Source organism: Felis catus, chromosome B3 (assembly GCF_018350175.1).
Source record: "Felis catus isolate Fca126 chromosome B3, F.catus_Fca126_mat1.0, whole genome shotgun sequence".
Lineage (NCBI taxonomy): Eukaryota > Metazoa > Chordata > Mammalia > Carnivora > Felidae > Felis > Felis catus.
In genome coordinates, this window is record NC_058373.1 from 134931725 (window position 1) to 134955392 (window position 23668).

At 38.4% G+C, this 23668-nt stretch overlaps 1 protein-coding gene across 4 annotated transcripts in view; it reads right to left on the bottom strand.

The window, feature by feature from the left end:
• Positions 1-8736: 8736 nt before the first annotated feature.
• Positions 8737-23668, bottom strand: part of TRIP11 (thyroid hormone receptor interactor 11) — a 62036-nt gene continuing 47104 nt past the window's right edge. For 3 of the 4 annotated variants that reach the window (XM_011283457.4, XM_011283456.4, XM_045060409.1), the window contains 5 exons: positions 14482-14563; positions 13555-13669; positions 12788-12904; positions 11345-11489; positions 8737-9247 (listed from right to left, as the gene is read on the bottom strand). In XM_011283457.4, the coding sequence (XP_011281759.2) occupies positions 9027-9247; positions 11345-11489; positions 12788-12904; positions 13555-13669; positions 14482-14563 (680 nt within the window). In that variant the 3' untranslated portion in view covers positions 8737-9026. Of the gene's footprint in view, positions 9248-11344; positions 11490-11682; positions 12505-12787; positions 12905-13554; positions 13670-14481; positions 14564-23668 lie in introns of those variants that run through there. The other variant, XM_019833523.2, reaches the window with a different exon arrangement.

A 23668-nucleotide genomic window follows, 5' to 3' on the forward strand; every position in this document is an offset into this window, starting at 1 on the left:
GGCAGACATAATATAATTTTATGATGGCATGATGTTCAAATGACCTCATTTCCTATTTATAATCCACATAAGATTATCGGTTCCCAAATTCTTCAATTTACCAGACCAGTAAAATCAACACCCTCAAAGAGAGAACGATATTACCGGTCAACTTTTAATTTTGCCAGAAAAAAATAAAAAACACACACGACTGTCACATATGTCATCATACTGCATGAAAGAAAGGACTTGTAACACCAAATGTAGCCTTTGCAAGCCTATGTATCCAGATGGGATGTCAAATTTTAACAACACGCTGTGGGAGAATTCAGGAACAGAAGCAGCAGACACGATTCGATCATCTCCATTGTCCCACACAAAGTAACAAAATTGGCTCCTTATTTGTAACAGTTTTAAGACATGCTGTGCGAGAACGCTTTCAAAATGAAAACAAGGAACAAAGTGGCACAAGATGAAGCCGGAAGTGACAGAACCAAGTTGATAATCATGGAAGCTGGTACTGGGTACATGGGCTCGTTTTGCTGCCTCCTCTGCTTTCGTGGGTATGTTCAAAATCTTCTCTAATAAAAAGTTTAATTCCTTAGAAAATATTATGACGTAATGTTAGGGTGCCAGGGTGGCTCAGTTGGTTGAGCATCTGACTTCAGCTCAGGTCATGATCTCACAGTTCCTGGGTTCAAGCCCTGCGTCAGGCTCTGCGCTGACAACTCAGAGCCTGGAGCCTGCTTCCGATTCTGTGTCTCCCTCTCTCTCTGCCCCTCCCCCGCTCATGCTCCGTCATTCAAAACGAAATTAAAAAAATATATATATATGACATAACGGTAAGATTTGATAAGGCTGGGTTATGAGTATGCAAATGTTTATTCTGTATCCTTTGAACATGCTTTAGTTTTTTGTTTCCGTACTTTAATGTTTGTACTTGCAATCACTGCTTGCAAGATTTTGTGGACTAAATCCAACATTTGAACTTTTAACAGTTGGTCAGTTTCTTCTGCTTTTTTCCTGAGCACGGGTCATGCTTTCTTCTTTGTATTACTCACATTTTCTTTTAATTGAACTCTGGACAATTTGGACTATATTGTAGCCACTACAGTATTCTTTTGTATTTTTTCTGATATTTAAAACTTGATTCGATTGAAACTGAGGAAATCTGTCTCCCCCATGGGAGAGTGCAGCTGTGATGTCTCTGCTGTTTTTATATTCTTATTTCTGTCCCGTGCTCTGCTTTCCCGAGGTTGCCCCTATATGGCTTAATGGTCAGCAGAGACTTTGCTCATTAAACACCTTGAACCCATGTGGCTCCCATCCATGGCCGACGGACCTGTGTGGAGTGAAAAATGCTCTAAGACCAGGTCCGCCATGGCTTTTTCAGTTCCAGAGTCTCCCTGCTATATGTCCAGTGGTCGGCTCCTCGCCCTATCTGGAGTTGCAATCTCAAGACTAGCAAAGCTGAGTTTTCTCCAGTTTCCAAGTCACAGTTTTTGCACAGCCTACACCTCCCACCGTGAGTCCCTCCCCTCAGGCAACAAGGCTGCTGGTTTGCATGATTGGCTTGGTGCTGGGAAAACTGGGGAGAAGGGGGGGGAGGGGGGTTGGAGAGCCAAACCTTCCTTCCCAGGCAGGAAGGCTAGAGACTCCAGGGGTTCTCATCTGAAGCTCTAGATGTTTTTCAAAAATCAACAATTTTCAGTTTTCTTGCCTGCCTTTGGTCAATTACCAGGGCCCCAAAATGGTTATTTTTTGATCATTTTTGTTTCCTTTTTTTTTTTTTTTTTTTTTGCAGAGAGGAATTATTGGCTGACCTCATCACACTGCCATAGCCAGATGTCTCTAAATATCCTTATTGTCTATTCTTAAGTGTTTGAAATATTTGGCACACACACACACACACACACACTAAAAGATGACAGTAAAAAATTATTTTTCACCAAGTAAAACTAATGTCCAAAGGGAAAAAAAAAATACAAGTGAAAAGACTTCCAAAAACAGAAGTCTTCATTTCTCAAGTAGCTCTGTGGAGCATTGATTTTTTACCATCATCGATATTTTTCAACACGGGGGCTACAGTTGGCAAGGGCAATTGCAGGGAGAGTGGTGTGGTTGAACACACGTATCTAGACTACCTCTAGTTAGTTAAGTCTGCACGTGGTATGGTAAATACTTCAGGGAAATGACTTTGAAATGATTCCAAACATTTCCAAAGACTGCACATTCCATGTAAGTTTTCAAAAATAAAAAACTACCTCATTAGTCTAGAACTCCATCACCATCACCCTCTTTTTATTCAGGGCCAGTGCCTGAAAATCCCTTTTATAAAAGGGATTAACGTGTTAACTCACGATCACACCGCTGTTCTTTAAATACACTTCAGTGGAAGGAGCTGCAACGGAGACCTGAGGCAAATTTAAGTTACATTGTTTCCAAGCCTTTTCTTCAAAGGAGATGCTGTTTCCCTTCACCACCTGGGATGGACCTTGTCCTCTGGGAAGTGTTTCCATTTGCCCTGGGTTGATTCCCCATTGCTAGAGCAAAGTGTCTCACAATATAATGTCCAGTATCTACATACCATGTAAATTTTTTTAAGATTTTATATTAAAAAAAAATTTTAATGTTTATTTTTGAGAGACAAGAGAAAGAGAGAGAGAGAGAGAGAGAGAGAGAGAGAGAGAGAGAGAGAGAGAGAGAAAGAGAGACAGAGCAAGTGGGGGAGGGTCAGAGAGGGAGACACAGAATCCGAAGCAGGAATCCAGGCTCTGAGCCATCAGCACAGAGCCCGATACAGGGTTCAAGCCCATGAACTCTGAGATCATGACCTGAGCTGAAGTCGGACACTTAACCGACTGAGCCACCCAGGCACCCCTAAGATTTTATTTTTTAAGTCATCTCTACACCCAACATGGGCCTCAAACTCAAGACTCTGAGATCAAGAGTTGCACACTCCACCAACTGAGCCAGCCAGGCGCCCCTAAATGCCGTGTATTTTAGAAAAAACAGTGTTGTTTACCTACATTTTTAACAGACCGAAGATATCCAGGAAGCAACTTTACCAAACTCTTACATTATGTTCACAATATTTTCAATTGATGTTTAATTTTTGAGTGTTGGAAATAGTTAACGCTGAGAGTACTCTTGTAAAAACAGTCACAGACGAAAATTATCAAAGTTATAGTATCATGATAGAGCAAATTATCCATTTCTTAACCCCAGGAGGGCTGAAAGACCCATGCACAGTAATAACCAAGTTATTGGTTCAAATATTTGAAAACCAACTAAGGTTCAAATATTTGCCTTAAGTCTTATTTATTTAACATTCTTCAATTTTCCTTTATCTCCAAAACAAATACTGTTGTAATTATAATGGATTATTAACTTACTGGATGTATTAAATTATGGCAAAGGCATGCTGTAAAACCCTCAGATATATCATGTGTTCACATGACCTAAGTCCCAAGGACAGGAAAACAAGGGTCAGGTTAGTAACATTTTATATCCCATGAGAACTGGTTAGGGGAAGAAATACTTGACTTTTATCTGACATTTAATTTGCCAGCTTGCTTTCTTCTAGAGCTCAACTCTTGCTCTAACACGTGCTTAAACACCATTCCCCCTGCTCCTGTCTGCCTGCCCGGGAAGCCCCCAAGCACTTGGTACTCTCCCACTTCTCCAGTGATCTGGACACGCGTCTGTCTCTACCAGTTGACTGGATTTCTCATGCCTCAGACCCTCCCCACCCCATCATTTTCAGCAGATAAACTCCTTGCCAACCTCACCTAATTCCCACAACTTCCCTCCACCCTGATGCACCTGCCATCTGCCTCTGCTCTTTCATCACTCCTGTCCAATAAAGGCATCTTTCCTCTCTCCCAACCCTCAGAGTTCTGATTCTATCAGCTCCCCCTTCTCAGGAACTCTCCACACTGTCTTCAGCCTCTGAGCTTAACACAACTCTCCCTCCACCCCACTCCTTGCCTACTCATGTCCTCTTTCCCCTTCAAAGTCTGACTTCTCCGAAGAGTTGCCTACAAACACATCTCCATTTGCTCATCACCTACTCAACTCACTTGACAATATGGGTTTTCTTTCTGCCACTCCACTAACACTGCTCAAACTCAAAGCCAACAACTTCCAGGTCCCTAAATCCAATGGATTCTTAAAACTTATCTTCCCAGTGCAGCAAGCACTTCATACTTTTGATCTCTCCCTACCTTCTTGAAACAACCCTAGGCTTCAGTAATACCCCACTCCTGATATTCTTAGCCACTTTGGGGCAGTAATAATCACAACTTCTAACATCTGTGTAGAACTATAGATTTTGTAAAGCATTTCCACAAGTGGTACATGTATTCATTTAATATTGTGAATGAATGTGTCATTTGATCATTTACTATGTGGGTGTTATTTGAGAGATGAAAAAAAAAATCAATCTCATAGCCAAGGCAATTTTGTTAAAGGTCGCAAAGAAAGGGTCAATCAAAATCAGTACTTCATCTCTCAACTTTAAAAGCCATGCTCCTTAAAGACATGAATAGACACTTTTCCAAAGAAGACATCCAGATGGCTAACAGACACATGAAAAGATGCTCAACATCACTCATCATCAGGGAAATGCAAATCAAAACCACACTGAGATACCACCTCACCCCTGTCAGAATGGCTACCATTAACAACTCAGGCAACAACAGATGTTGGCAAGGATGCGGAACAAGGGGAACACTTTTGTGCCGCTGGTGGGAATGCAAACTGGTGCAGCCACTCTGGAAAAAAGTATGGAGGTTCCTCAAAAAATTAAAAACAGAAATACCCTATGACCCAGCAATAGCACTACTAGGAATTTATCCAAAGGATACAGAAGTGCTGATTTGAAGGGGTACATGCACCCCGATGGTTACAGCAACACTATCGACAATAGCCGAAGTATGGAAAAAGCCCAAATGTCCATCAACTGATGAATGGATAAGGATGTGGTATATAGATACAACGGAATATTACTCAGCAATCAAAAAGAGTGAAATCTTGCCATTTGCAACAATGTGGTTGGAACTAGAGTGTATTATGCTAAGCAAAAGAAGTCAGAGAAAGACAAATATATGATTTCACTCGTATGTGGCATTTAAGAAACACAACAGATGAACATAGGGAAAGGGAAGGAAAAATAAGATAAAAACAGAGAGGGAGACAAACCATAAGTCACTCTTAAACACAGAGAACCGAGGGTTGCTGGCAGGGTGTTGGGGGGGGGGGGGGTGGACTAAATGTGCGAGGGGCATTAAGGAAGGAGGGCACTTGTTGGGATGAGCACTGGGTGTTATATGTGTAAGTGATGAATCACTAAATTGTACTCCTGAAATTGTTATTACACTATATGTTAACCTGGATTTAAAATTTTAAAATCTTAAAAAATAAATAAAAGCCATGCTTCTTCCAATACTACCATCACACGAACAGTTAACAATACTCAAGTGCCACATCTCAGGAAAAATGAAGACATAACTGATTATCTTGCAGAAAAACCAAGCCCCAAATGAGCATATTACCTCTGAAAGAAAATTAAAAGGCTGGCTAAAACCTCTCAGATCCTTTCCACACAAAATCCTCAGCATCTATTAAATTGTTCATACTTAACATTTCCAAGGCTCACATAGTATCCTAACAGCCACATCCGGGGAACACTTGAAGACATTAGCTTCCGTAGTTCATCAACTGCTGCTATAAACAACATGTGTAAGTCATTTCTCTCCCTTCTAAAGAAAAAGTCAGCAGCTGTTTGCTAAAAAAATTTTTTTTATTGTGGATAAAGACATTGCCAACTTACATATATCATTTTTATTTGGAGTATTTTTTTTTTTTTTTTTTTTTTTTGCCTTGCAGTGCTCCTGAGAAATTCAGAGATGCATTGACTTTAGCTCTATAAAACACAACCCAATATTAAGGTTGGGTTGTAAATTTCCCACACTTAGATATTTCCCTAAAAACCAAAAGACAACTTATCAATTTTAATTAGAGAAATCTTAATAAGTTAAAAAGCAAAGACTGGAAAATAATCACAAATGTCAGAACATTAAAATACCATTACTTTTTCCATAGGAATATAGAAAATAAATATCAGTTATACTTACTTGATATTTACAAAATTAAAGATAATTTTTGTTGATGGAAGACGTTTTCAATACTTTGATATATGAAAACCTTTGTTAGCTTTAAAAATCAGATTCAAATGCTTTAAGTTTGACGCAATATGGCACTTCCCCACTAATTCTTATCACTCCCTATCCCTGAAGACATAGTTTGTTTTCCATCTACTGACTGGATAAGTATTTTGAGTCTTTTGTCCCCCTTTCAGTTAACCATTAGAAGGTTAAAATACACAGGAGGCTTTATTTGCAGGGGATAGCTGAAATTGGAATTCACTAGTTTTAAGAAAGTCATTCCTTCTCCATGTTTTTGTTGTTCTGGTCTTATTTCCTTTGGTTTTTTATTTTTTTCTTTTAAACATCAATAATGGCAGGGACTGAAACTCGACCAACCGTGATACAGGACTCTATTAAAATCAAATTCAATGGCTGGATGGCTTTTCTACCATATTATAGTGGCTGAAAACCATTAGGAATGTTGTGAAAGCCTGGCAGCTAAAGCAAAATTCAACCACAAATTCTAGTAAGTTTACAGAGAAGTAAACAATAAAACTACTGTAGTTAAAATATTGCAGTAAAAATACTGTTAGCAATGGCCTCTTGCTAACATTAGAATGATATGCTTCATCATCATCGTATGGTTACTAAGAAGATTCCTTGAGCAGATGGTTCATCTCTGACTCAACTTCGTTTCAGAAAAGTGGATGAGTTAAGTCTGCTTTGGATCAACAAACACTTAGTATGCATACCAGTGAGCTATAGTTTCAACCGCGATACAACTGAAACATTAGGTACTACAGCTTGAGGACAAGGTCACATACTTATTTAAATAGCAGCCATGTAAGGTCATGCTGTGAAGTTTAGATATGCAACCCACCCAGAACAGCTTTCAAACTTACGTTAAACAAGGGGTGGGAGGCCAGGCTGTTTTGAGCAGGGAAGGAAATACTCAAAATGTCATAAAAGGCATTTAAAATATGATATGTTATTTAAATATGCACCATGCATCTCCTTTTCAAATTAAAAGACAAAGCTTTTTTGCATGTTCTGTTTCTTCAAAATGAAGGATCGTGTGTCTTTTTTTTTCTTTTAACTTAGAAACTTTTATTTCAGATGCTCCACACTGAAATGAAACTTCAATGGCAAGCAGCAAATAATTTAAGATGGCCAGTGAAAGTATCTTTGGAAAGATCATATAAAACCCAAGGGTAATAATTTCATAACAAATAATAATGGGCAAAACGGACAAGAGGCAGTCGCCCAGTCCTAACGTAGAACCTGGACGACAGCTTCCTTTAAAGTATACTAAATCAAGAACGGCAGTGTAAATACATTAGCTCAGGAGACAGGTGATGTTCCGAAGCAGCAATGTCTCAGCTACTGCACATTTCAGAGAAACAAGTTTTACCCATCTGTACACGAAGACTTCCAATCTTCCAATCTAAATACAGTACACAAAGTATACAGTTAATCACAGCAAAATTTACAAACAATCCAACTGAGCTCTGGCCAGAGCCAGGCCTATTTACATATTTGGATTAGTATTATTTTCACCTTTCCTTGTTACACAGACGTTTCTATGTTAAAGACATACTGAAATGTACAAAATTTGCAAGAAATGTCTTTAAATGTACAACTTCAACAACTAACACAAACATGAACGTCTTGATATAATTTCCAAGTCAGGGACTGAATCTTACGACGGGTTTATAAAAAATTAAAGACCTACTCCCTTACTCTTAAGTTCCAAACACCTGGTGCTGGTGTTGCTGCAGTGACGTCACTACCTTCAGTGACCGTGAGGGCGAGAGGACAATGGAGAACTACTGGATCTGCGTACCTCTCCCTTCACGCCTCGGACAGAGGCAGGAGGTATCATGTTTAGTGATATTGCTAATTATAGGTACCTAAATGCAGCCGTGTGACTTAACACTCACATGAAAGTTGTGTGTCTGTGTGTGAGGAAACGGTTTTAAGAGGATACCTTGGCTCATAAAACTAAATCCTATCTCCGCAGTATGTACTCATGTCAAAAAGGAACAAGTTACCCATACGGGCAACAACCTGGATGGGTCTCAAGGGAAGTGCGCGGAGTGAAAAAAGCCGATGTCAAAGGTAACAACATACCGCAGGAGTCCATTTACACAGCCCTCCCGACGTGCCAAAGTTACAGAGCTGGAGAGCGGTCGGTGGTTGCCAGGGGTTGGGAGGGGATGTGCGTGGGGAAGGAGGTGGCCACGATTATAAAACATCGCGGGGCAGCACGAGAGACCCCTGATGAAACCATCTGGTCTCTGTACTGTAGTGGTGATCACGTCAATCTACACCTGGGGTAAAATTGCATAGAACCAAACAAACACACATTCCACCTCAGGACACCTACAATCTCCCAGGGACAACCGTGTTGCTGGCCTGTCGACACAGAGCCCTCTCAAGATGAATATACGTTTCAGCACTTACAGAAAAGCCGCTACTTATTTTCTTCTGACGCTTCTTCTTTTTCTAAGTCTCTCGATTATCTTTAAAAGATAGACCATGCGTCTCTAACTTAAATGAGCTTGAAAATCATAGGAAGAAGGAAAGAGCTGATATAAGCTACTAGAAATGTTTATCTTTATCTTTTTTATTATTTGTAAATTAAAAAATAAAATGTTTCTAGCTTAAATTAAAGGTCAAATCAGAGAAGGAAAACAGCATGTATTATAGCAAACACTTCCTCCTGGGACACCTGCAATTTCTAAAAGCAATAAGAATATTTTTATTAAGTTTAGAGAATATACAACTGCGAACAATTACATGACTTTCTCCAAAAGGCCACTTTGTGATAAAGTACACACACGTAGTGTTCATGGTTTCTTTAAAGTGCCACGTGTTTGTCTCTGGCTTGGGAATCATCTACTGCTTTAAAAGGTCTTTCAGCACAACTCCAGCACTGTTGTCGGGTGACACTGGCAAGGGTGTAAACGTGGGCAACACATCGGAGATGGGTTTCAGGAGCAGATGCCCAGGCCCACCAGGTCCAAGTCCCGCTGGGTTCATAAGAGGCACAGCCGCAGAGCGGGGAGCCAGGAATGGATTCACATCTGTTCTTCTACCAGATCTGGATTCTGTGCCATCTACATGATAAAACACAAGCTGTTCAGTCGCCTATATGTGATTTGGTTAACGGTGTACATGTGTTCTCGGTTCCTAGATTGGGCCCCCAAATAAATTTAATTCTTACGCTGCTGGGTTCTGGATCTGCTAAGCAGAGTCTACGACACATAGAGGGTGAAAGAAGACAAGACAGCAAGAGAGATGAACGGACAAAGAACAGGGAAGGGATAGGAATACCTATATATACAGCTAATACTTTATGAAACGCATTAACATTGTTGTTTGACACTTAAATACCACTTATATAACTGATAAACTTCATTTCCTTTAAGAACCGCCTTGTAGAGGGCGTTTTCTATGTTACGATGCACGCAAATTTTGTAACTACTTACCATAAAGATGACAGACTTGAGAACTTGTTTTCCCCCAATAATTATGAAGGCCATGAAAAAACTGGCACCAACACCACAGTGGTAACAATCAGATCTGACATTAATTTACCCAAAGAAAAACAAGATATACATTATGTTACCTGATCCTCCTCTTTTTAACATTCAAAAGTTTGAAACAATTCTTCCTTAGATTATTTCTCTATAAAGTTAGGCTGAAACTAGTTTTTATGGGAAGAGGTATTTGTTTATGCACTGATGTCTTGGTGGATAGAATTCCGCTTTGTTACCCGAGACCGCTAACCACGTCACTGTTAAGAGACAAGCACCACTCAGCAATGGGAAACTCAAATGAAGAGTAACCTCTAGAACAAAGAAAGCATTGAGACAAATTCATCAAATCAACTTATCATCAAGTAGCCTGGGTCTCCAAGCTTTACTTCCGTGTGAATGACAGCTTTCCAAACTCTGGAAAAGCTTCCGGTGCCCCTTAGTAAGCTCTGACCCTTGCCACATACTTCTGAATCCAGGATTAAAGAGTAGTCTTGCTTTTCTTTAAATGCAAACCCTATACCAGCTCAGAACATCACTAGCTTTGGTCTCTGATCGATCCAAACCAAGCTGGGAACACAGCCTGGTAAGTGGAGAGGAGGAGAGAAAGAAAAGAGGAGGAGAGGGAGGGGCAGAGCAGGGAGCAGGAGATCTTGCCGCAATGAATTTTGGAATCCACGTGAAGACACTACAACCTAGTGTAGCAGGAAGAAAGCATTTTTAGTAAGGTCTTGATGACTTTTCACTAAATTTAGAAGCCAAACCTTTTCTCAAAACAGATTTTACCATTTCTCTTTTTATCAAAGTTCAGGAAAATAGAAACAGTCAGCTAAATGACTTAAGGCAATTTGTTTTGAATTTCAGAATATAAATTCTTTAATATTTTATTCAAATTTACGTATCTGATGTGATATGAACTTGGGTATATAATAACACACACCTTTATAGTCCAACTAGCAAACAAGTTAGTCTGTATTAAAATATGTAGACTTCAGATAAAAGAAAGACTTTCTAATCAAGAATCTGTTTATAGTCTAATGGATTATACTTCATTTTCAAGAAAATTTCACGCATGCCAAAATAGGTGATATAAATATAAATAAGACCCTTATGACCTAGTGGGATAGAAAGCTATGCATACAGATCATACAACCACCAGACCATTTGCTTCTAGGCAGACCGTTTAACACATAAGAATACTTTCAATACATTCTTGGATGTCTAAGCCAGTTTACTGTACTGCTCTTATAAATATTATTAACATACCACGGTTTGGTTATTGAGTGTAACATTTTAACTCTAATTTAGCAATAAGTATCCTTAGTAGGAAGGAAAAACAGGTGACCAAGCAAAGGTTTCACCAGCTCTTCCGAATTCTCTACCAGTTCACCAGCACTTCCAAGAAGAATTCAAAGTGGCTTATGCAGAGAGAAGAATTATTCCAATATACAAAAGAAAAATACTCCACATTGTTTAAGCTAATCCAAGCCAGTTAAGCATCAGATTTCTGTAAGAATATATGAAGCAAAATCTAATGCCTTACTGGAATGTTGGGAGAAGTCACTGTACATTTTCAGAAACACTAAAAATTTAGTTAATATCACTATAAACCATAATTATATATTAAACATTCAATTTTTTAAACTGTAGAAAAACTAAGTAAGTATCTGGTTTTACCTTTAAAACCCTCTGGCACATTTGTAACTGCCTTTCTCCTCCCTGGTGAATCCAGAGGTTTCAGATCATGAACAGAAAGCTTTGGTGGTGGAACAGATGGGTGAGATTCTGTTTCTAGAAATTTAACAAAAAGTTCTGAAAAAGACTAAGGAAACAGTATTTGGGTTAATTAGGCAGATATTATAAATTACATATATTATATATTATATTTCTACAATTAAGAAAATGTACCAGCTACTCCAAATATCAAAAACAAATCATGCCTTCTGAATCATTTTTTTATAATATGAACAATTAATGAAACAATTGTTTATATGAACAAATAAAACTACTAGTGCTTTAGTTACAGATCAATTAAGATCTTTAGCAATTTAATCAATGATGTTTGATCAAACACTTGTTACCAACCTCACAGTCATAATTAGCTACCCGATGGCACTTCAGACATCAAGCCTTAAATCATTTTAGTAACTGTTTACATGGACATGAAACACTATATTGATGGAAAACAGTATTAAATAGTCATATTTTTCTAAAGTAACATCCAATCAATGAATACACAGCAGCAGCTCACCAGTAAGATTATCAGATTAACACAATGTAGTTGTAGACTTTTCCTTTAAAACAAACTTTATGCCATCCAATTTAAAATAGGGTATTGTTTATCTTCAACCAACTCTGGGTATATCACCTAGCATCAGTTTCCTCTTTATTAAAAAACAAAGTAAAATAAGAAAACTCCACATTCTGATTCACAGAGCTACTACTCAATTTATTGTTTTTATTTTTAAATTTTTTTAGTTTTTGTTTAGTTAAGTAATCTCTATGCCCAACGTGGGGCTCAAACCCATGACCCTGAGACGAAGTGTTGCATGCGCTAAGCCAGCCGGGCAGCCCGAGCTACTCAATTTATCAATATTCATGAAGACTAGTAGGCACTATGTTTTCATGTTTATTAATGCCTCCTCCTGCCAAGATGTAGATCTGTTGAGGGGAGGTGCTTTGTCTTCCGGTTTGCTGGTGCATCCCCCAAGCTGACAACAGTCTGGTACAGAGCAGGTGCTCGGTAGTAAGTGTTCAAGGACTAGGTGGACACAAACATGCATAGCCTCTGTCTTTAAGAATCTCGTCATTTAGTAGCAAGACAAATGGCTGTGTGCCTAGAGCAGCATGATCAAATACAAAGAAAAAAAATACTTAGTACTTTGAAAAATAAAAGTACCATATAAATAAAAAGTTAAAACGAAACATATATGCAATAAAATTATTTAAACTGGCTTATGATCCTTAAGCTAATCTCTCTGGAGATCTCAGTTTCCACAATTCCAAAATCAAAGGTCTGTATAATAAAATAACGTAAAAAAGAAATCTGGTTTTTGCGAATGAATGTGATGTACAATCACTGCACCACTCATATTCAGCAAAAATAAAATTGGCTCTTACACTGTTAAGCACAGATTGCTGATTTGGTCTCAGAGGTGTGTTGGGGACGCTTTTGGATCCTCCTCCAAGCCATCCAGTCATCCACCTGGTAACACCACCCTGATCTTCATGAAGCAACTGAAAGATTATTTTCAAACAGAAAAATGTTATCAATACAAGAAAAGAAAAAACTATTTTCACATGATTTCAGATGGTAGCAAACTATGCTTTTCAAATCCAATTCCTAGTAAATGTTTCCTATTGAGAGAGGCTACCAATACAATAAAAAGTCATCCCAAGCACTATCTCAAGTAAAAGTTGAGGACTGCTATGTCTCAAAATTTCAGCCCTCTGATAGGAGACGTAGTTACGGAACTAACACTATACAAACTGAACAAATTCACCTCTTCACTATAGTATGAAACGGTTCCATTTGCACGTTACTGAGAAAAATGAAAAGTTACATAATATTGAGTAAAGAAGATAATTTTATTTTTTTTTAAATTTTTGTCAACGTTTATTTATTTTTGGGACAGAGAGAGACAGAGCATGAACGGGGGAGGGTCAGAGAGAGAGGGAGACACAGAATCGGAAACAGGCTCCAGGTTCTGAGCCATCAGCCCAGAGCCCGATGCGGGGCTCGAACTCATGGACCGCGAGATCGTGACCTGGCTGAAGTCGGACGCTTAACCGACTGCGCCACCCAGGCGCCCCGAGAAGATAATTTTAAATGATGCCACTATGTGAATTATGAATATATTCAGAATGACTTCCAATTGTTTGGCTACCTGCTCCATTTCCTCCCTCTTGATACCCAGGACGCTTCCCATTAATCGTAACACCTCATGGCGCTGATGTTTTGGTGTATGGAAATGTCCAATGAAGAGGTTTCTCATTAGGACTCTGTGAAAATAAAGGCAGAAACAGCTCAAGCTAACTCAACACTTATCCCAATACTTAGTGTACCCAAACAATAAACACTAAACATATGAATATTTAATTATACTTAAGCACTTGTTACAAAAAACACTAAACGATAAAACGTTTTAAAGTACTTAAAAAAAAATCTTGACAAGTCTCATGGAGAATATTTCGAACAACCTAAAAAACGGATACCTTTTAAAACATCATTTATTACCCGCTCATTTTCTCCAACAAATAAATCAATCAACTGAGACAGCGCCTAGGTAAGTAACTTTCGGTGCCTATCTGGACTCTACTGTAATATACTTAGGATTTCTCCCTCCCCACCTTAAGTGGTGACGACACTCCTTGTGCTTAACAGTTACACTTATACCTCCCCACTCACGTTTATTAAAAATTTGCTAATAATATCTAAATCTTTAAAACATTAATGACATGTTACATATATACCTAGGTTTCAGACAAGGTATGTTTATTTAAGGACAGCTAAAGAGAACTAAAAAGAATGATAAGAATAAAACTTTCTATTTTCTAAGTGCTTCATATTATGGTGGTGTTTTAACTCTTCCATATGGTTTCGAGAAAAGTAATTTGAGCTGGGAGAAGTCTTTAAAAACCAAGAGAAGTTAAGTTATTCTACTGACTCCTCATGAAAACGACCTACATCTCATCACCATACAAGAAAAGGCTTTTAAAAAACTTAATCACACATAAACATCTACATGTAGAAGCTGTTTTCACCATAAAGGTAATCTCCATAAAATACATGAAAGTTAATAGGCAGAGCATACTTGTCCACTTTTCCTTCTGTGCTGTTGACTAAGTTCATCAATTTCTTTTGTACATCGTCCAGCATTTCTTGTCGGAGCTCATCTGTTTTAAAACATGTGAATAAAGAGAGTCGTTAACGGATTAAAATAGCCTGGATGAATATATAATGAGGTTTATAACATCTTTCCTGCAAAATCTGCATACATACACTTACTGTAATTAGTGACATTCAATTACTTTCATCTCTTCTTGGTTCAGGAAACCAGGCTTTCTGGTATAGAGATTACCTAGCAGCCAGAGTGTGCACTAATTCACATGGTTTATCTGCCCCCCCCCCCCAATCAATTGTTTAATAGAAAATTTAAAAACCAAAAAAAGGGTTTCATTCTCTTCAGAAACTTAATAGCAAAAAAGAGATTTTTCACCACTGCTTCCTTGTATAAAACATTTCCAGAGCCACTCTTTAATGGGAAGAAATGGAAAGGACAATTTTAGATTTTCCTTTTTCCATTTTCCTGGCTGGACTGGTTTCTGGTGAGCTAAGAAGAGTATTTAACACAACTAAGAGCATGGCTCGGATGCAGCTCCTAGGACAAAGTATTCTGAGGCACAGAACTTGCAAAAATACAATTCAGATCACTGGTTCTAACACACTAATCAAGATGACTGTAGCTTATACGACTAATTCAGAAGGATGCTCGACTACTTTATAATTCGCATTTATTTAAAAAGGAAGCAAAATCTGTAAAATCTTCGTGAAACAGCTGGAATCCAAGCAGTATTATAGGCAAAGTCTAGAATTACAACAAGAGTACCCTGTTCATATATCCGGCCGTGCCATGGGGCCAACGATCCCCAGACTAAGGAACGCTCAGCCACGCCCATGGGGTGTTGATACCTGCCACCTGAGAAATGGAGAGTTTGAGCTGAAGGAGATGCCTATCCAAGTTAGATGACAAGTTTGGATCTGAAAGAAATGAAGAGGCGACTGCTCTGCAGCAGAGCTCTACTTTTCGAACCGAGAAACACTCCAATCCAAACACTGGACTCCGATCTCTTTCCACAAACCTACTCTTTGAATTATGCTGCATTTTCCAGGTAGTAGCTGGATACAAGTCCCTTGTCAGATACAGAACTTGTAAATATTTTCACCCATTCCGTGGGATGTCATTTTGCTTTCTTGATGGTATCCTTTTATTTACCAGAGTTGTCAATTTTGATGAAGTCCAATTTATTTTTTCTTTTGTTATTTGTGCTTTTAGAGTCACATCTAAGAAATCAATGCCTAATTTAACATCACAAAGATTTACTCCTATGTTTTCTTCTGAGAGTTTTATAATTGTGACTTTATTTTTTTCTAAATGTTTTTACTTATTTTTGAGAGAGAGAGAGGCAGAGCATGAGCAGGAGAGGGGCAGAGAGACAGGGAGACACCGAATCCGAAGCAGGCTCCAGGCTCCGAGCTGTCAGCACAGAGCCCGACGCGGGGCCCGAACTCACGGACTGTGAGATCATGACCTGAGCCGAAGCCGGACGCTTAACCGACGGAGCCACCCAGGCACCCCCCCCCCTTTTTTTTAATGTTATAATTGTGACTTTAAAATGCAGGTCTGTGATGCATGTTGAGTTAATTCTCACGCACGGTGTGAGGTAAGGGATTGATTTTGTTCTTGAGCATGTGGACATCCGGTTGTTCCAGCACCATATGTTGAAAAACTATTCTTTTGGCACCCTTGTTGAAAACCAATAGATCATAAAAGTATGGTTTACTTCCAGACTCTCAATTCCAACTATGCAACCTCTACCGATGTTTTTTCTTCTACTTGAAAAGCTCTTTTCCATCAGCACCTCCATATCTAAGGTCCTAGGGTCACTTCCTCAAAGTTTCATCTGAACCCTACGGATTAGGCCAGGTCCATCTGCTTTATGTTTTCATTCTGCCTTGCACAATGCCCAATGTTCTGATTTAGAGTACCAAACGCATATACAAAAATGTTCAGTTTAACTGTTTGCAATGGCTTGTGGTCCTTCTAAATTGCAAAAATCTAAATTGCAAAATGTAATTCATATAATAGGCTAACTTTACCAAAATAGAGATGGTTGCCATAACCATATTATAAAAGCAAAGTTTGTGTTCGGAAAATCTACTACAAACGTTTCCTTTCCTGTCTTACCAGTAAGGAATTTAAGCTTGGACATTAAAACAAGAGAAAGAGAGAGAGAGAGGGAGAGGGAGAGGGAGAGGGAGAGGGAGAGGGAGAGGGAGAGGGAGAACAAGATTATTATTAAAGTTTGAGTCAGTAAAAGATTTTGGATTCTCAACAGGCACATATATACAATGAACACATGGTACTCTTTGGGCCCTAACACTGCATTCTGAATGTAAACAGAATTCTCAACTATGAACAGTAAGTAAACTAATCTCGTGTCAATGTTCTGAATCTATCGTCTCACTCATGAGCTAAAGCAAGAGCCAGAGTAACAATGAGCACAGTCTTCTGTTTCACCCTCCCCCACTATGGAAAGGTAGCAGAAAACCAGAGGTCAAGCTTACCTCCGCCTTTCTCGTCTCTCATATTTCCCTTCTCCTATCTAATTTTTTCTAAAATTAAGGATTTTTTATATTGATTATATATCAAAATTATAATATTCTGGATATACTGGGATATATAAATTATGTTACTAAAATCAACTTCACCTGGCTACTAAACATTATTAAATTATACATGTGGCTTGCATTATATTTTTATTGGATAGCACTGCTTTGGAGCATAACCAGGATATAACCACTACAGTATATCGTCTCTTATTAAAAAAACAAAAGAAAGATAAAACTGAACGACAGACATCTTCAGAGTAATATGCACAAAGCAAAGAATTGATTCTGATTAAAATTTTAGTAAAATTAGAAAAATTTAACCTTGCTCTATAAAAAGCAGATCAAGAAATCTGTCTTAATAAAGTTCAAGTCAAAAATATTTTCTTGATGAAAATTCATCAAGAATGGTTATAATTCTGATTAAAATCTCTGTTCTCAATGGTAGGGTCATAACATCCTCATGGCCAAAATAATAGGGTAAAAATTTCTCAAACTCATCAGAATATTAAGTTAGTCCTAAACTAATGTGACAGAATTGATAACCCTGCATATGCTTGCAGGCACGCCTGGAACGGTTCAAACTCATGTAGTACTTTCAATGTATTCTGGTATTCAAGTCTAGGAAAAGACCCTCAGAATTTTGGGGGAGGGCTTGGAAGAACCGTACGAACTAGGAAAGGTTTAGGACAGAAAGGCAATACCGACTTCAAAGGCCCCTATGGACTTCTCCCTTTCTCGAGGCACCCTTATTTTCCTCCCATCAGAGATCCTGAAGATTTCTCCACAAAAACTGAACACTAATTCAAACCACAATTTGAAATCAGAACTGTATTTATATGGGCAGACAAAATAACGGTTATTCAGAAATGGGTTTTTAGCCAAATATAATATCCCTGTGAAATAATCTAACATGCCAAAATAATTCTTTGGAAGTTGAAAACAATAATAAAAAAAAAAAAAAAAGGCAGGGGGATACACTGGAGAGTTGAGCAATAAAGCAAGTGAGATTAGTCTAGTTTAGGGGAAGAATTACTCTAAGCATAGGAGATCCTCAAACCTGCCAGATCACAGCCTCTTCTCTGTGAATGCCTAGAGAGGACACCATGGTCTTCATCACTTGATTTAACCATCAAAATTGAACATAAAATGTAACTGACTACAACAAATCGTCTCATTGTAACTTTACATTTTATTTGTGATGAGTAACACTGCACTGTAATACTATCTTCACAGCACATCGTAAAATTAAGTCACATTCCTTACAAAGTCATTTGGCTATTGCATGACTTAGCTCTTTTGGACAAGACTCAAGTCAGACTTTTTAACAGTCACCTGACTGAGAAAAGTGATTGGAACAGGACTTGAAGGTCAGGAGAATATATGAATCACGGTCCTGTAATAAGACCTGGATAGGAACCACGGCCCTGTCACCGGGGCCAGACTTTGTTGCCTATTTTGTAAAATATGCATGCTTAATCTCAAAGGATTTTGAATCTACTGATTAAATGTGACTTTTCTAAACAGTGAAGTGCTATATAAAGCATTAGGACTCATTCATCTGATTTCTTAAAATAACAAAATAATCCATCTTTTAACCTACCCCTAACCAATACCAATAATGTATCAGTTTGGTTATATTAACATCGATAATTTTGCCTCCATTTTGTCTTATCCTCTTTTTGAACCAAGGCAAAGGAGCCAAGAGAAGGAAGAAACAAATGTTAGATTATTTCATTTACAGGTGTGTTGGTAAATAAACTGAGTCTAGTGTCTTACTTGCACTACACTACCTAAAAAATAAATTTAAATCTAATACATGAAATTCAATATAAGGAAACGTAGCCTCCTTGTTTAATATTTAATTAAATATAATTAAGGCAAAGGCTAGAAGTTAGATGGTCTTTTTATTACAGAATGTCAACTTAACATACAATCATTTTCTTTATAACACCAAAGAAAACTTTTTAAAGAAATCTTATATTTAACACGTGAAGTTGAGACATACTACATCTGCTTTGTCTTTTAACTCCATTCTTTTCAACCATATGATAGAACTTTAAGGTCTAGATAGAGTACATGGCAAGTGCTTTCTCATTCCGTAACTGTAATCACTCACTGATGAATGAAAAGTAATTTTTGAAATTCCACTTCCTCGCAATGAACTCACAGGAAAAGAGTTTTATTAATACAGTATAACCTCACTAATTTGAATTTCACTAGATCAGAATCTGGACTACACTGAAATAGCAACATTGAGGTCTCCTGGATTATTTGTACAATTAAATTAGAGTTACCATGTGCATTTAAGAGATTTTTTTATATAAACGTCTTTAATGGAACCAGATCAAATTTATTTTCCCCCTCTACCCCCCTTCCTCAATCCTTCAGTGTGAATTCAAGTAATTTGTACTGCATTTTTCCATATCGAAACAGAAGTTCTTCAAAAGACAATACCGTGAATCAAGTTACATATTTTCATGTTAAAAGGTTCACACAGACTAGCCAAATCCCAAAAGAAAGGGCCGCAATTTTGTCAGAGAAAAGTCAAGTCATGATAATAATGTTGCCACTTACTGAGTATCATCATCACTATAGAAAACAATGACAAAAGGCTAAGCGGCAGACTGGGCCTCAACTCGTTTCTGAAAGTTCCCTGTTGCAAATGAGCACTGACTCAACCTGGCCCCCCAAAATGCTTTTTCAGCCCACACAGTTTGTTTTAAATTCAGTGTCACATAGAAAACTGGAATATTTCACACGAAAGTCTGCATTTCCAGTGTCTCTTGAAGGAGCCGGAGATTTGGCAGCGCCGGGCCTACATGCCTGCGTGGCGACAGTCGGGTGGAGCCTCCGTGAGGAACTCTCCGATTCGACACTGTCTCTCCTTGGTCCTCTCTGCGCTTTCACGTGATTATGACTTGGCCCCCGGTTTATAAGTTGTGTTTGTGACCCACACTTACAGTTTCGTTTCTCCACATTAACTACCCACTTCCACCTCCGCCTTCCCTTTGGTCGTTACCGGTCACCAGATCTTCAGCCAGTTTCAGGTATGTGAGTTCCTCCCTCTGTCCAGAACGCTCTTCCCCAGCTTCCTGCCTGCTTAGCTGTACCTATTAGTCACTCAGGTGAGGTCCGGTATACTGTACCTTCTCCACCCTTCCACATTACCATCATCAAGTAGTACGACTTGTTCCTTCCTTTTGAAATCTGTTGCCTATTTGTGATTACGTGCAACCTTCCCCTTCGTGGCTGACTATAAGCCTCCTGAAGGTACCAGTCCCCTGTCTTTCTCTCTCCAGTGCCTATCCTGGTGCCAGGTACACAGCAGGAAACAATGAATTTTTGAGAAGTAAATGCGAGACTGATTCATTTTTCTCTAGGAAGGGAGAGGATCTGGGAAGACCAGAACACAGGACAAAAAAGAATACATGATTTATGTTCCGAATTACCCCATCCATATGAGGGAAAATACAGAAAACACATTAACTCAAAACATTCTCATCTCTACACAATATACTTTTCCCTTTGTACTTAGAAGAATTAATACAACACACATTTAAAAATATGACCATTAAGTTTAAAAGGGCTTATTTACCTAATTGATACTAACTTTCTTCTTAACTAAAATCTTGGCATTGTCTAGTATACCCCCAGATGTTTATATCATCACAAATAACTTTTTAACCATTTATGGCAATTCAGAAAACTGCATCTGGTATTTCTTATATGTTTCCTCTAAAATCACCACTTCTGCCAAAAACATCTATAAAGAAATCCCTCAAAAGGTTTGGGTAACAAAGCGTCTGGGAATGTATTTGGCCTATGTTCAACAGGACATTATATGTTTTCTTGTATAAATCATGTCCTGGAAAACGGAATGTCTTTATTTAAAATAAAAACTCTACCATCTAGCACCATAAAGGTAGTTCCATGAAAAACATTTTAAATCTCTTTTATATTTGTAGCTTTAAAACCTATTTTTATGCTTCATATTACAGTAGGTTTATTGGGACTCATTTTACACATTCTTCTAGATTTCCTTCAAAAAAAAAACCACACAACTACACACTGTAATTTTCCATTCTCAACTTATACATTTTTTAAAAAGCAGTCACCAGAATTCCCTAAAAATTTTTTTAAATGAACCAAAACCCTTGACAACCTCACCAAAGAAGATGTATAGATGGTAAATAAACGTATGAAAAGATGTTCCACATTATTCGTCTTCAGGGAAATGCAAATGAAAATAACGCGGTATCACCACACACTATCAGAATGGCCAAATGCTGCAACCCTGACAACAGCAGGCGCCAGTGAGCAGGAGGCGGGGATGCAAAGTGGTGAGGCCACTCTGCGAGAGTCTGGCGCTTTCTTACAACTAAACATGCTCTCACCATACGCTGCAGCAACCACACTCCTCAGTATTTACACAAAGGAGCTGAAAACTTACATCCACACAAAATCCTGCGCTCGTAACTTTATAGCATCTTTATTCATAATGGCTGAAACTTGGAAACAACCAAGATGTCCTTCATTCAGTGAGTGAGTGGATAAATAAACCGTGGTGCATCCAGACAATGGAATATCATTCAGCGCTAAAAAGAAATGAGCTCTCAAACTATGAAAAGACACTGTGGAACTTTAAATGCATATTACTAAGTGAAAGAAGCTAATCCGAAAGGGCTACATACTGTCTGCTTCCAACTATATAATTTTCTGGAAAAGGCAAAAACTATGGAGGCAGTAAGAAGATCAGCGGTTTCCAGAGGTGAGGGTAGAGGGAGGGGGAAAGAGATGAACAGGTGGAGAGCACAGAGGACTTTTGAGGCAGCGCAAATCCTCTGACACTATCATGATGTAATTCATTAGACATCTGCCCAAACCCTTAGAATATATAACACATAGAATACATAACACCGGGAGTAAACCTTAAGGTAAACTGAGGACTTTGGGTGATCATGACGTGTCACTGTAGGTTCATCCTTGGTATATAAACCCAAAAAGTACCATTCCAGTGAGTGATGTTGATAATGGAGGGAAAACGGTTACATGGGAAATGCCTATACCTCCCTCTCGATTTTGTCGTAAACCTAAAAGTGCTCTAAAAGATAGTTTAAAAACACACACACCAACAAAACAAACTTAGTTATGGGGTCCTTTAAGGCGCAGCCATAGACAGGCAGACATACCAAAAGATATTTCCAACGCTAGAATCTAAATTTGTATTGCTTATGAAAACTCCTTTTTCTTCATGTATCGTAACATTCACCATCCTTCTGAATAACTTATCAAAACAACAACTATTTTGTGCTTTCTACTTCAATTTTATCCCATCTTTTCATTTAAGCAGGAACTGACCTCAAGGATGAAGGTGGAGAACAAGAAGTGAAAGAAGGAAAATGTCAAATCTGGCCATAAATACAGCAAGATCACAGATCTTTTAATAGTTCAGCTGTCGTCTAGGTTTCCCCAGGTGCACACTTCCCCGTGTCTGACAATTCCACAGAAATTCTGAACGCTGATCAGTTCAGAACAGTGAATGAAAGACACTGTCGTCCTATTTGCTTCATAGAGGACCAGTGCCGTAAGTTTGCAAGTCAGGAACACAGGATGGTGTGCAAAGTAAGTCTTTGGAACTGTACTGAACAAAAACACTTGCAGGTAAAATGCTGAAAGAACAATTTATAGAAAGAAGGAAAGCAACAGATCTTCTACCAGCCAACATTCTCTATGAAAATATAGCACCTATAGGATCATAGGGTTTCCTTTCAATGTTGTTTTATGGAGAAAGGGGTCACACTAGGAGGGCAAGGGAGAGAGACGTTCTTACATTTTGGGGGTGAAACCCTACTACTAGTTTAGGGCTCTGCTCAAGATCCTTTCCTCCAGAGAATGCCCTTGACCCTCAATGAGATTCTTAGAGAAGAAAATACACACTCTTTTATGACCACTGCAGCACATCACTGTCTTACTCTGTGAACCTATTCTGTATCTACGCTACATGTTACTTAACTAAACTCCTTGGAAGAAAGGATCCTATCTAGCATCTCACACAGCATCTAACATGAAGCCAAGTCGTCGGTTCTCATTAATTACTTAATGCCTGATAAGGCACCTTCATACATTTCACACAAGGCCTGCAAATACCCGGAACCTAAACCTACTGTTGCAAGTACCTAGCACTAACAGTTGTGACTCTAAGAACGACTGAAATCATCAAAGACCTACTGCTTTCATACTGGTGTTATACGTAATAGCTCCCTTTTCATACGTTTGACCAGAATGAATCATCTCATCTCTGGTAGCAAGAACATAACCAAGCATTTTGAGGAAAATACCACTTTTAAGGTGAGTTTCCCAATATTGTTTAAATGTTGAAACTGCGTATCAACTAATCATCAGTCTACAGATGTTTAGAAATAAAACAATGCTTTGCTTCTACAATTCAAGTCTCTATGTACTTTCTTGCAACAAAAGTCAATCTGTCTTTTTCAAAATTGTTTCTCCTGGCAAATATTTTCGCTGTCTGGCCAAGTTTTGTGTTAAAAATAAAGTACAGTATTACAACATCAATCAACATTTAAAGTACTTAATGATCTATGAAAGAA